Source organism: Cygnus olor, chromosome 21 (assembly GCF_009769625.2).
Source record: "Cygnus olor isolate bCygOlo1 chromosome 21, bCygOlo1.pri.v2, whole genome shotgun sequence".
NCBI classification, from domain to species: Eukaryota; Metazoa; Chordata; class Aves; order Anseriformes; family Anatidae; genus Cygnus; species Cygnus olor.
Window position 1 is genome coordinate 8,783,160 of NC_049189.1, and position 13,778 is coordinate 8,796,937.

Consider the following 13,778-nt stretch of genomic DNA (forward strand, 5'->3'; position numbering starts at 1 on the left):
CAAAGTGTTTTGTGAGTGAAAAAGGGTAATAATTCATTTGGAAAACAGAATTCCTTTTGCATGGACTTCAGTACCCAGCTCTGCATGAAGAGCACCTCCATTAGTTTTTCAAACCGCCTCTGTATGCGGTTACAGCGTTACTCTAATGACAACCCCGTGAGAACATTATCGAATGCTCCAGGCTACTAGCTTTACCCAGTTTTTAAACGGCATGTGTGCTGCCAAATTGCTGAGTGCAGGGGCAGCTTCCAGCAGGCTGCTGCATCATCAGGGCCAGCAGCCATGTGGAGTCAGTGTTGCTCCACGCAGACGAGGCTTTTTGCTCACCTCCTCCAAAGCAGCAGTGGGGCAGTGACCAGGAGCTGCTTCGCTGCTGTCACCCTCAGTGCAGTGAGAGCTCCCCAAGGGGCTTTGGGGCGGCAAGAGCAACCTAGGACAGTACAGCTGGGGAGCTGTTGCATGCAGGGGGAAGCAGGAGCTTAGGACCCCAGGTTTCATACGGGGTCATATGAGGTGCTGAATTGAGCTGTGCGATCTGGAAAGGTCCTGAACTGCTCCATGATGTTATGATGGAGAAATAGGGAATTAAATTGGGAAGCGTGGTGTTAAGCTTTCCCTCACCCCTGCAGAGACCTTCTCTTCTGGCATCAATGAGGAGCCTCTTTTCATAAACCACCACTTTTCTAGGTTTTATTTTTGAATAAACCTGGGTGGAATTGGCAATAAAGCCTCTCTGTGCGTGACTTGCTTCTGCAGCATGCCCGCTTTTTGCAGCTGCTGATGCCATAGCTTGCGTAGGCCCTGCCTGGAACCCTGAAATTGGAGTCCTAGAGCAGTTGCAGAGATGTCCTGGAGTAGATGATGGTGCTTTAATGGGGTCAGACTTGGGGGTGAGCATCGTGCAATGGGCTGGGTGCAGGAGGTGCTGCTGCCCATCACACATGGGAGTCCATGGTGTACATCTTGCTGGTGACTATTCGGCGCTGGGGGAGCCTCGGGGTCTGGTGGCGGATGCTGGAGCCTTGCAGGAGAGAGTCAGGGATGTGGTGGGCCGTGCAGGACAAGAAGCCCCCTGCTGTGGGATGGGGCAGCCCAGGGCAACGTGAACTGACCTGAACAAGCGGAGAGGCAGCAGGTCAGCAGGATGGATGCCGTGAAGCAGCCCGTTGAGCCAGCCATCCCCAGCCAGCAAGACCACCCGAAGTCATAGTGGACTCCCAGGAATATGTTGTGTGACACCAGCATGGCCCTCTCCAAGTAGACATCCACCGCATACCACACAGAGCCTACCAGGCCCAGGATGCCTATGAGGAATGGGGCCAGTTAAGGGAGAGCCATACAACCCCAGGGCCCCTCTGAGGTTGCCCTTAGCTCCCCATGGGCCACAAGGTCCAGCTGCCCCCCGAGCACTCCCAGCCACGCACTCCCGATGCCGAGGATGACACCAGCCCCATAGCACATCCTCAGTTTCGCACGAGAATCTTCCTTGAGGAACTTGATGCAGTCGAGCCCAAGGAGCAAAGTTGCCAAGGCCAGGCCCACCAGGAGGTCTGCTGTGATCAGCAGTGTCCGTGTCACCACAATCTTCACTGGGGAAAAAAAAAATAACGGGACTGAGGAATGGTCAGAGGATCTGCCTCCCCCCTCCCCAACTGCTGCCTGTGTCCCTGCTAGACTCACCCAGCTTGCTGCTGGGCATATCTGTAGGAGATGTTGACACTAGGACATCCCCCCAGCCCTATGTGCTGCTCACCATGTACTATAGCCAGGGTGCTCATCAGAAACCCTGCAACAGGACTTAATCAGCCAGTTATCAGCTCAGCTCAAGAAACCAAACAACTTAAGGCGCACCGGTCAGCATCTGGGATATGGTCTTTTCCTTGAGAGCTTCACATCACTACGTGTGTGATGTGACTTCTCCCTGCAAAGCTTTTTCCCCAGAGCAGCACAAAATCCCCACGTAGTCCATGCTAACTTCTCGTTCCCTTCTCCTCTGTCCAAATCTGTGCTGTCCCACACCATCACCCTTTACAGGACAAGGGCTCTCCTGTGCGGGGCCTGATGTGTCCCGTGCAAGCCTTACCATGCTGTCTGTCCATGAGCTGAGGACACAAGGTCTTGGCCAGTGGGCATGGCCCTCACCACACTCCCTCGAACACCTGCATCCACTCAGTACAACTGCTTTGACTCATGTCAGGCTCCCCTTTCCTGACGAAATTCCTTTTCCTGAGGTGAGAGGGGGTTGCAAATCCCATCAGGAAATGGTGGAGCAGGCTGGAGCTGGGCCGAACCACCTCTGTGGTGTGTTGGCCTCTCAGCACAGCTTCGTGCCCTCGCTCAGCAGATGCAGCAGGTCCCTGGGCTACTGTCCTGGCCATGCTGGTGAGGCAAGAGGCCTCCGATGCTCAACCATAAAAGGTCAGCCCTTCGCAGTGAGGGTCATCTTCTCAAAGAGGGAATACTTTTAGCTGTGTACTTAAAAGTGCCTTTGTGGCTGTTCGTGAGAGATTAAAGGGATTTGGTGGAATAGGCAAAGCATTTGCCTCGTGCTAGAAAAGGGTTAGTGCCGTACAGTAATGCCTCCACCTCCAGACCCTGCTCGCTTACCTGGATGGTCTGCCAGAATGGAGTCATATTGGTCACAGGTCCTGACCCCATCCTGCATGTTGGTGACACATTCTCTCCAAAGCCCCCGGCATTTGTGGCTCACCTGGAAGCAGGAGAAAGATGCTCAAAGCAGAAAGCACCCAAAAGCCCCCCCTGCTCCTCAGGGATATCCCAACCCACCAAGGCAGAGCTTCGGGCTCTCACCACCATATCTTGTTCTTTGTCTCTCCCTTCCTTCTGCTCTAGCATTTTCCTGGTCCTCCAGCTCACGCAGAAAGTGGTGGGTTTATCCCACCATGTTCCCCCTCCAGGCCCATGGAGACATGATCCAACCTCTTGGATAGCAAGGCACCAACCTGGCTCTCAGCCATGAACACAGCTTCTCTACTCACCTCCAAGCTGTCATCAGCATTCACCATCCAGCAGTCAGTGCATGTGGCCAGGAGGAGGAAGAGGGTTGAGAGGAGAGCAAGACCGAACGCCATCATCTGCAAGACTGCAATCATGGGGACACCTGCAAGGGCACAGAGATGTCTGCTGCCTCTGCTCTGGCCGCTTCCCAGGAACCTGATCCTCTGAGGACAAAGCACTGCCTGGGTCAGAGTGCTGGATCCCTGAGAGCTGCTTGGAAGGTCTCAAGTCGTACCAGAGAGTTTTAGATTGGATATTAGGAAGAATTTCTTCATGGAGAGGGTGGTCAAGCATCAGGATGGGCTGTCCAGGGAGGTGATGGAGCCCCCATCCCTGGAGGTATTGAAGAGACGTGAGGAGGTGGCACTAAGGGATGTGGTGTATTGCCGGGACTCCGTAGCTCAGGTTGGTGGTTGCACTTGGTGATCTTGAAGGTCTTTTCAAACCTAGATGATGCTATGATTCTATAACACCTGGGATCCATCCCATGGTCCTCAGCACTGCCAAAGTGCTCAAGTACCCTAGGCGGAGGCTGGACCACCAGTTTTGTGTGTAGATAGGGCCTTTGGGGCATGTTCATTTTGCAGTCATCTCTTCCACATAGACCACCTACAGTTGCCAACCCTTAGTATTGCCCCTTTGGGAATTAAGAGTTCTTTAGAAACTATTGTCAAACAGTGACCATTGTCAGACCCTATCATCTGAGCAATTGTTAAACAGATGGACTATTAACGAAATCACATGGGTCTCTGAGCTGCACGGGTTAAGCAGCCCTGACCCCATGTGTGTGTTGTGGGATGAGGTTCACCATCGCAGGGTCTGTGCCTTTCGTGCAGACACTGCCTGCCCTATGGGCAGGGCCAGGAAGCAGGGCATGGTGCCCTGAGACCAGTGAGAAAAGTCTCCCACAAGATGCTCTCTTGGGACACTGCTGAGAGTGGAGGTACCACTCACACCGTCTCTGAACATCTCCATCAGCTTCCCTCTGAGAGTGTCTGCTATTAACAGGCACCTTCTTAGACCCCAATTTACAATGCTTTTTTAATTTCCCAGGCCACCTTCTGAGCTAACTCCCCATAACCTTTCTTCCTTCCACTAGACCCTGACTGTTTTGCAGGCTTTGAAGAAAATCTGTTCAGCCATTTGAGTTAAGTGAGAAAGGAAAAAAAAAAACAAAAAAAAAAAAAGAAGAAAGAAAGAAATTCTTCTCTGGAGGAAACGCTCAGTCATTGTTTGCGCTTGGGTAATTCCAAAACAGCTTAGTTTTACTGCCTGAGCCTTGGCTGGTGCAGCAGGTGGTAGAGCTGCCAGCTTCATTGTGTTTTGAAGTGTTTTATGGGGAAATAATGATGTTTAGGGCAAAGGAGAGCTGGTGTATGTGTGTGTCCATGTGTGTGCATGCAGGAAGCATCCTGTCTTCCTCCAGGACAGAACATAGACAGGTAACTCATGCATTCACCAGATGCTACCTTGACTCATCGTGTGGCATGATGGTGGCCTCCACCACCCATCTGTCTGTCTGTCCCTACTGCCCCTTCCGTGTCCCCAAGAGCAGACAGGGCTGAGCAGCCACCCCGTTCTCCTTTTGGAAGGAGCTGAAGAGAGCCAGGCTGTAGTGAGGTGGGAGCAGGCACCAGCCAGCTGCACGCTGGGGCTGCCCGGCAGTGCTTTGGCACAGGCAGAGCTTCCAGGAGAGGTGAGGGCTGCGGTATTGCTTGGGGAGCATCGCTCAGCACGGTCTGCTGCAAAACAGCTTCTGGGAGAGGTGCTTTCTGCTGGTGGGATCAGGAGGTCCACGAGTGCCCTCCCATCCCAGCCCTGGCTGGCAGCATCGTGCCTTGTCCTCCGCAGGCTCTGAGCTCCCGACCTGCTCGGTGGCACAACAGAGGTAAGAGGAGAGCCCCAAGTGCCATCCACACAGCGAGCAGTGCGGGGGGTTAAATCCAGCCCTGAACCCTTCTAGCAATGAGGAGGTGCTAGGGAAGCCTTACCTTCATTGTGTGGTGGTCAGGCTCCTACTTGCAGGCATGGGACAACGACAAAAGCTCTTCAGGGATCCTGAAGTGGGTCCTGAAGGCTTTCAAGCACCGGTGGGATTTGATGCTGACCCATCCAGTGGTGCCTGATGGAGCCAAGGAAGCACAACACCCACCAGAGCCCAGCTGCACTGCAAGCCCATGCCTGCACTGGGCTATTTAATGTTTCCCCAGGGCACGTCAGATATGCTTTGTGCTCCAAGGCATGATGGGGGGCCCTGTGGTTAAAAAGGTAATGGGCTGGGAACAGAGGTCGGCCTCCAAAAAATACCACATCTTGACACCTGTGGGAACCAGCTGGGGCTGTGGAGAAACACTCCCCAGGTGGGGGATTCTGTGTCCTGGGCAATTATCCCTTGTTCTTTAATCATGCCTTTTAATTACTGCTCGTAGATGGGTGGCCTAAAACATGTTGGCTTCACAGTGCTGATGCAACAGGGTCAGAGGGCCAGAGGTGGCAGGAGGACGAAAAATGCAGTCTGTTGTGAGGGGGATAATTCAAACCTTTGGCCAGGCGTGCAGTCAATAATTAAATAATTAACACCTTTTTTTTTTTTTTTTTTTTTTTTTTCTGTTAAGGAAGAAAACCAGTGCTATCCATCAGGTATCTAACTGTGAAATGGTCCAGCATTTCTCATCTCCCAAAGATGTTACAGGTTTTGAACTGTCAGAGAGATTAGTCTGAAGGCAGCAAGACCAAAGCACTTGCCAGTTCGAGAGCAGGACTGCGATTCCTTCTCCCGCACCACCACCCCCCCCCCCCCCCGCCCCCCGAATTCAAAGCTCTCTAGGGAGGGAGGCAAGAAAAGGCTCTAAAGGACAAAGCCTCACCTAATGGGTCCTGTAAAACCTCCGGGCCATTATGCGCCGTCACTCTTCGCTGGTGGTTACAGGTCAGATAACTGTGCCTGGTCAGCCAGATGCATTTTTGTGGGCTATTTGCTGAGCCTCGAAAGCACTGCCTCGGTACCTCAGCTGCCTCATGCTGCCCCAAAACCTGCAGGTTTGTTCACTGATTCCTTACTACCTAGAAAAATTACTTTTGCTCTTGCTTTCTTACAAAGCATCTTGTTGCAGCACCTCTGAGCGCCTCCAGTGTAAGCTGTGCCCCGTGGCTGTCGGTCATCACAATGCTCTCATCACCTACACCAATGGAAACAACACCCCACATACAGATTTCCATGTCAGGGGTTATATTTGAGAGGTACTTCACCTTATTTATTTATTCATTTCCCTCTAAATACTCCTCTGCAGCATTGCACTGCAGGGGTTTTGGCAGGGTGCTGCAGCACTCCGGTCATAGCAAATTCTTGCGGTTCAGCCCTGCAGAGGCACTCGGGTGCCTGACATGAGCAGTTGCTGTGGCTTTGTTTTGGGTTATCCTGTTTCACCTGGTATTTTGGCACAAGGCCAGCCCTCTTCTTGGGAAAGCTTGTGCATGTAGCGGTGAACTGGCACTGAAAACTTCCAGGACAGTTTCTGTACCATTATTTTCCAACGTTTACATTTCAGGAATTTTCTATTTATGGTATTGATGTTCATGAAACAGGTGAAATTCTGGTATGGCCACAAGCAATACACAGCCACAGGTGTTTGTCTTAGAGACACTTATAAAATATGCTTGCTTTTATTTTCTGCTCTTTTAATCGGTCAGTTTTTTATATATGACATGAGTCCACCTGTTTGATTCTCAGTTGAAATCTTTTGGGGTTTGAAAAGATACAGGCAGGGGGCAAATCTATCAGAATATAAGTAATTAAATTCCCCTGGCAAGTGAAGACTGGATGAAGGTCAGATCTGGTTTCCTACTTGGTTTGTAAAACTGGTGCATAAGAAATATTGCTGACAGAGCGCCTGAGCCTTTCTGTTTTAGCATGCCGTGCAGGGAATCTCGTATGGCTACAAATGGAAGAAAAAGAGAGCCAAAGAAGTTTTTCCTCCAGGCAGGAGATGGAAAAATGAATAAAATGAATACTATTATTTCCCAGTGTTTTGGAAGCAAGCAAGCCACCAAAACGTACAACCAGAAACCTAACTGCTGTTCAGCATACTGGTTATATAAGAAGCAAAGAAAAAGAGAAAAGAAGCCCTAAACTGCTCTTTTTACTCTGCGCAGCGTGATTTGGATGGAGGCAGATCCCACGCAGTGCAAGATGAGCTGCGGGCCATCACAGCAAGTCTGGCAGCTCGTTCCCATATTTTGTTCCATTTTGCCATGTGCAAAACACACAAGGGATTGTCTGGAGGACAGTGGGGGCCTTTATGCCCCCAAACACGTTATTGCTGCTGCAGCTCAGCTATTTTTTCCCCCCTCTCTGATGTGCCTCCAGCCTGTGTGGCTGTTCCCAGGGAGCCGCAGGGCTGAGACCTCGCATGGCCTCCGGTGATGTCACAGGAGTCACCAGGGACCCCAAATTTCTGTTTTGGGTGACTACGGGGTGTATCTGTGAGCCAGGTGCCACGGGCAGGACAGGGGAGGATGGGGGAGGACAGGCTATTGCCCAGCGAGGTACAACCCAGCCCTGAATTCTTGGAAAAGAGATTACAGCTTGCAGGGCTCCTCTTCCAGATTTTTTTTTTGCAGGTGTTTTAGCACTGCACTGAAGAACGGGACTTCTTAGGGAAGGAGAGCCCAGCCTGGAGCCCCCGTGTGAGAGGTGACAGCAGAGGATGCCGCTGCTTTCACCCCAGGAAGGGCCCTGCCGAGGTACTGGGCCAGCCCCCCTGAATGGGGCAGCCGGGATTTCCCATGGGTTTAAGGCTAAATTAAGCTGTCTTCAATGCCACGCTTTGTACTTTTAGGGTGACACATGGCAAAAGGCTTGAGAGATAGCACCTGCCCCTGAGCACCGGCAAAAGTTCTGTTTAGCGTGGCTCAAGTCTTTGCGGCCAGCTATTATGAGCCCCAATTATTTCCGATGCCTCCCCACATGCCAAGAGGAGGGCATTGGCCATGGTGCTGCCCCAAGAACCGGCAACAGGCAAAAATATTTGGCACAGGGAGGTCGTCTGGTGGAAGCCCCTGCCCAGACCTCGCCGTGCAGGAGGCTGCCGCAGTCTGGCAGAGCGGTCACTTGCATGGGACTGTTCAGAAGAGGCCCAGATTTGGACGGGGGACAAAGAGACGACTTTAGAAAGATAGCCATAGTTGGAAATATTTTAATACCACTGAGTCACAATTTTTAGTACAAAAAATCAGGAAAAAAAAAAATTTAGAAATCCCAAACAGTGCCATTCCCACGGTGTCCATCCCATAGGAAAGTTAATATAATTTCATATTAAAAGAATAGAAACATTCTTCTACACAACGCTGTGCTCTTTATATAAAAACATATTTCAACTATTATTTTTTTAAAGCGTGATTTTCCTTTTCAGTCCTCACTGCAGTAGCTTTGGTGTGTATTTTTTGAGGGGAAACCCATCAGCTGGGTTCAGCCGACCAAGCACTGCTCTCCCCTGATGGGTGAAGACAGACTACAAGCACTGCTCTCCCCTGACGGGTGAAGATATTTTTACATGGGGTCTGCAAGTCAAAAGAGAGAGAGGGCTGTTAGTCCTGCCTGCCAGAGAGAAACCAACCCCAGGGCAGAGACCGCGCGGCTTCCCCTCCAACGCGAGGAGACGCTGCCCATCCTTTAACGTGGGGCTGCAGACAAGGGATAACTGGCAAAATTTAGCCAGGAACCAAAGCAGCACACGGGCATAAAGCAAAAATAAGCAGGGAGAAATCAACTACTTGGGTAATTGGGATTAAAAAAAATAGTAATTAAAAATGAAACACACACGAAAAAAAAAACAGGCTCTTTGGATCATTTCCACCATTTGGTTTCCTGCGGTTTAGCTGGCATACCACACACAACAGATGGACAGCTGGCAGTACAGGGCCTTCGGGGGATTTACAGAAGAAATTGGAGTGATGGAGGTTCAGAGCAGTTAGTAACAGCCAAGACGCAGTACGCAGAGGTGGTGGCAATTAGTGCTCCTGAGCTTAAAGACTTCACCGCACGCTCCAGGGAATCCTGTCGGGGAAGGGGGATTTGGAAACAGCAGGAAGACATCAAAATTCACAGGTCTGTCCATCTCTGAGTTACCTGAAAGAGCTGCTCTGGGCACCAAAATAAAAACAAACCACTGCTTGTGGCTCAAAGTCCCCTTTTTTGCCTGCTTTAATTTGACCAACACCAGAGTTTGTTCTTCTGCTTGACAAGGCCACGTACTTGTGCCTGGTGAAAAATGCACCCAGGTCAGATTTTAGTTGACAGAGCTCAGCTGGAGCACCAGCAACTGCCAGGCTGCCACTGGCCAGAGCAGTTTCTAATTCCTTGTGAGCTCAAAACGAGAATTAATAAATAAAAATGTTGCTTTGGGACAGCAGCCGGGCAGGGAATAATTGCACCGTAAAAGCAGGAATGTTTCCTAAGATCCCAAGGCCAGGCCACAGGGGCACCAAGCCCCAGGGTGGGCTTCCTGCTGCTCGGGTCCAACACAGGTTGGCAGCATCCTTTTCCCTGGAAAACCTGGAAAAACTCTGCACTGGATCCTGACGGCAAGGCTGCAGGACACACGGAGGCATGCAGGGACAGCCGCGTGTGGCGTGGGGGCTGCGACACAAAGCGCCTCTGTGCCTCACACCCCCGCAGGACCAGCACCTGCCAAAGCGGCGCTGGGCACAGGGGCCAGAGCCACGGGACGTGGCCCAGCCACCCACAGCCCCAGCAGCTCGGGGCTGGGGGCGGACATGCAGCCTCCCCTGGGGAGCCTGGCGGTGCTGGATTCAGGAACTCTGATAACAAAAATAAAAATCTAGAGGTTTGCACTGCATGCAGTGCCGTGACCTGGAAGCTGGAAAAGCCCCTGAGAAATAGGTGTGTTCGGAGTAGATGAAAGGTCTCGCGTGGTGCCCAGGGACCGTGCGGCGTCCGCCGTGCCGGGCAGGAGCACCGGGGTCTGGCCTGCTCTTGGGAAGGGAGGGAGGCGTTTGGTGGCAGAGGGAGAGCAGGGTTAGGGATCAGACGTACTCCCGAGCTGTTGAGGGCTGCGACTGCCGATAGTACTGCTGTCCTTGCCGCTCCTTGGTGGGGCAGGAACAGCACAGGAGGGAGCCCCCCAGCACGGTGAGGCTGGCGGCCCCCCAGCCAACAAACAATGCTGAGCCGAATTCATACCTGTGGCAAGAGAGAGGGGGACATCAGGGAGGAGGACCGGGAGTGCAAAAGGCAGGGGTGCAAAGAGAAACAGGGACCCATGCGACACCCAGGCCCTCAAAGCCACGAGGAGGCTGCTGGCAGCGTTGAGGCAGACGCTGAGTGTCCTTCTCTCCAGCCCCCCCATGCTTCACATTGGCCTGATCTTGCTTTTAGGATTCCCTGCAGCTATCGGGCTGCTCCCCGCGCTTTCTTCCTCCCATGTGCTGAAACCCCACACGACCGCTCTTACACTGTATTGGCGTAAAGTCAGCAGTAGCACTAAGATTAAAACTTAATCAGCTGCTTAAAACCAGGACTGAAAGTGCTAGAAGGACTTCCGTAGTGTCACAACTGCAGGGTGGCACAGGCACAGCCCCAATCCTGCCCTGGCTGCAGGCACATCTGCCTGCCCTGTGCCTTGCCCAAACCCACGAAACGTGCAGGTGTGTCGGGGACAAGCTGGGATTCAAAGAGTGCCCCTCAGGCTGGGGGCACAAATCCTACCTTGCGTTGATCGGGGTGCTGGCACTGAAGAACTCATAGGTGACCTGTGTTGCATACAGGGACACGGCCGCTAACGTACACAGACCTGGACATCAAACACTGAACATCAGCAACACCCAGCCCATCACCAAACTGTTCCCTCTTCCCTTTCTCTGCCAACAAGCCTTTAAAAGCTGTTTGAGCTCTTTTGCATTGAAGAAGGGCAAGGACCCATGGGCTGGACCTGCCCAGCCACTTACCGGAGAGGATAAAGAGGACACCCCCAGCAACAGCAATGCGGCTCTTGGTAACGGGATCCTCTTCACCAACTTTGGTGCATTTCATGCCCACGACGCTTACAATGATGCCAAAGAAACCCAGGAGGAGAGAAATAACCATGAGAGCCCGGGAGGTCTGGATGTGAACTGCAGGGGGGGGAAGAAAAAGCTGCTCAGCAGCAGGAGCTTTCAGCCACAGCAGTCTGCAAATCAAAGTCACCTCCCACCAGGATGAACCGGTCCTTAACCGTGGTCCTTAACCCTGGTCCATAACCCTGGTCCCCCTGTGCAGTCAGGGCCAGGGGCCAGCCACACACTGCTCCTGTGCCCAGAGGCATTGTGCGTTGTGCCAGAAGATCTATGCTCACCTCAGGGCACCTCTCCCAGCTCCATGCAGCCACACCCCGACCTTCCTCCCTGCCATGCTCCTCTTCTCGCTGTGAGTTCCCAGGGTGGGAACCGCGGCACCATGCCCACAGCAGCACCATGTCCCCAAGCGATGTCCCCACCGAGCAGCCCCCATTCCCCCACATGACACCTGCCTTGGGGCTCAAACCCACAGAGGCCAAGGGGACAAAGCCACACAGAGGGGCTCAAACCCAGGGGCATAAGATGGGCTCAGGCCTACGATGGGGCTCTAACCCGTAGCAAACCATGGGTGCATCGGGAGGCTCAAACACAGTGAGAAGCATGAAGGGCTCGGACCTATAGCAGGACTCAGACCCCCAGAAGAGGAGATCAGGGAGCACGGGGCTGGGGGTGGGCTCTGACCCACTGCAGCGGCCAGAGGAGCTCAGACCTGTGCAGTGCCCAGACCTAAGAGGGGGCCAAGGGGAGCTCAGAGCCGTGGGGCTGGGGGAGGCTCAGCCCCACAAAACGGGCAGATCGGGGAGCTGGGGCCCATTAGAGGGGCTCCGACACGGCGGGAGGAAGGATTCAGACCTGCTGGGAGCACCGGAGGGGCCAGGGGAGCTCAGACCCACCGGGGGGGGTGGTGGTGGTGGTGCGGGGTAGGGGGCTCTGAGCCGCAGGGGGCGGCTCGGACGCTTGGAGGGGGGGCTTCAGCCCTATGGGAGTCGGACCCCGGGGGCCCCGTCCGCGCTGTACGCACCGTCGAGGGAGAGGAGCGAGTCGTGGAGGCGGCACTGCACCTGCCCGGTGCTCTGGGCGGCGCAGCTCATCCACAGCCCTTCGTGCAGCCCCACGGCGGTGATGATGGCGTCCCCGGCGTACGAGCTCTGCCGCCACTGGGGCAGCGCCGCGGCGGCCAGCGCCGCCACCCACCCGCCCAGCGCCGCCAGGTACCCGGCCAGCTCCCGCGCCCCGCCGCCCATCGCCGCCGCGCTGCGCCCGCCTCGGCCCGGCCCGGCCCGGCTCGGCTCGACCCGGGGGCGGTGTCCGGGCCCGCCCCGCTCCGCCCTCCCTCGGGCTGCAGGAGGGGCTGAGGGGCCCGGGGAGATGGAGGGCGGGGGGTCCTGGGGTGGGGGGGGGGGTCCGCGGGCTGCAGGGTTGAGGGAGGGTCTCCTCGAGAGGAGGGACCCCGGAGGGGACGGCGGGCCCTGAGGGGAAAGGCGGAGGGGCCGGGGGGCGGATCGGGGAGGTGGGGACCCCCAGGGAAACCAAGTGGGGCGCAGCGTGCCCCAGGGGCCGGGGGCGGCTGGGGGAGGCGAGGAGCCCCCGCACGGCCGCTGGGGCCAGGACCCCCCTGCCGCGGGGGCAGCCGCAGGAATCTGGCACGGGGCCGGGGCATGCGGGTGGCCTGGCACGAGGCTGCGGGGTGTGAGGCCGCTCTGTCAGCCCCTGGACATGAAGCTGGGGTGGGCACAGTGCCCCCCATCACGGCCTGACGGGTGGTGGGTGCGGGCAGCCATAGGGCCGGAGGAACGCTGGCCTCCTGTGGGGCCTGGCAATCTTTAACCGCCCTCATCTGCAGTCAGCTCACGCTCAGGGCCGGCTGACGGGGGGCTGGCTGCCTCCCCTGGACAGGCTGCCATGCTCGGGGGGACAGTGGGGAACCCCTCCTGGTGGAGGGCACGAGCTGCTGCTGGAGCCCACCCAAAGAAAGCAACCTTACGGCCACCCGCCTGTGCCCAAGTCCCCTGCCCTGGTCACCAGAGCAGCCCTTCGCCCCCTCCAAGCACCAGCACAGGGCCCCCTCGCAGGCAGCCGGTGGTGGGACCATTTACTCACATTCCCCAGATGGTTATGGTAATGGCCGGGGCACCCAGCACCCCCGGGAACAATTCGCTGCCCTGTTCGGCTGGTGCTCAATGTCCTTCTTGTTCAGTACGAGGGCAGAGCCCCGAAGCGGGGTGAACTAGCCCCTGCCACGCCAGCCCCAGCTCCCTCCTACTCCCAGCAAGAAGCTCGTGGGTCCCTTCCAGGCCCCTGCTGCCTGGGGGATGCTGCAGGGCTAATCTAGGGGCTGCATTGCGCTGCCAAAACTTCCTGGGGTGCTGCCCTAAGCGAGCGGCGCAGCAGACGTGCTTGCCCACTTTCCAGCAGGACTGGGGGCCAAACCCTGCAGGGGTTGGGTCTTTGGGCACGGACAGGGTGCCCCTGCTCCCCCCAGTGCCCCAGCCCCAGCGCTGCTGGGCAGCAAGCCTTAGTTTAAGGCCGGGGCACTGCGCTCCCCAGCTGAGGCACCCGGTCCCCAGCACCTCCCGCAGCCGCTGCCCTGGGGCTGCTGCAGGGCAGAGGCCAGGAGCCGCTGGGTGCTGCCCGCCGGTGCTGGGGCTGCTGCCCTCGCCTGGACAGCAACAGGGTTGCAGGGCCCA

General features: G+C 55.5%; 2 protein-coding genes and 1 long non-coding RNA gene across 5 annotated transcripts; 1 reads left to right on the top strand and 2 right to left on the bottom strand.

Annotated features, from left to right (window-relative positions):
- Window positions 1-866: 866 nt before the first annotated feature.
- On the bottom strand, window positions 867-4,073 carry LOC121058245 (claudin-16-like). The gene is made up of 4 exons (XM_040533548.1): window positions 3,000-4,073; window positions 2,608-2,710; window positions 1,425-1,589; window positions 867-1,304 (listed from the first exon to the last, which is right to left on the bottom strand). Exons 1-4 carry the CDS (start codon window positions 3,111-3,113, stop codon window positions 1,036-1,038), a joined length of 651 nt encoding a protein of 216 aa, XP_040389482.1. The 5' UTR covers window positions 3,114-4,073; the 3' UTR covers window positions 867-1,035.
- A 1,888-nt stretch (window positions 4,074-5,961) lies between these two features.
- Window positions 5,962-8,206, top strand: LOC121058324. The gene is made up of 3 exons (XR_005814168.1): window positions 5,962-6,057; window positions 6,132-6,258; window positions 7,043-8,206. It is a non-coding gene; the product is annotated as an uncharacterized LOC121058324 (long non-coding RNA).
- Window positions 8,207-8,245: 39 nt separating this feature from the next.
- On the bottom strand, window positions 8,246-12,359 carry CLDN19 (claudin 19). Of its 3 annotated transcripts, XM_040533721.1 has the most exons (5): window positions 12,113-12,359; window positions 10,984-11,148; window positions 10,745-10,829; window positions 10,073-10,219; window positions 8,261-8,577 (listed from the first exon to the last, which is right to left on the bottom strand). In XM_040533721.1, exons 1-5 carry the CDS (start codon window positions 12,333-12,335, stop codon window positions 8,529-8,531), a joined length of 669 nt encoding a protein of 222 aa, XP_040389655.1. In that variant the 5' UTR covers window positions 12,336-12,359; the 3' UTR covers window positions 8,261-8,528. The 3 variants fall into 3 exon arrangements, with proteins under 3 accessions (XP_040389657.1, XP_040389656.1, XP_040389655.1); XM_040533723.1 differs by lacking the exon at window positions 10,745-10,829 and having other exon boundaries at window positions 8,246-8,577; XM_040533722.1 differs by lacking the exon at window positions 10,745-10,829 and having other exon boundaries at window positions 8,249-10,219.
- Between the last annotated feature and the right edge of the window lie 1,419 nt (window positions 12,360-13,778).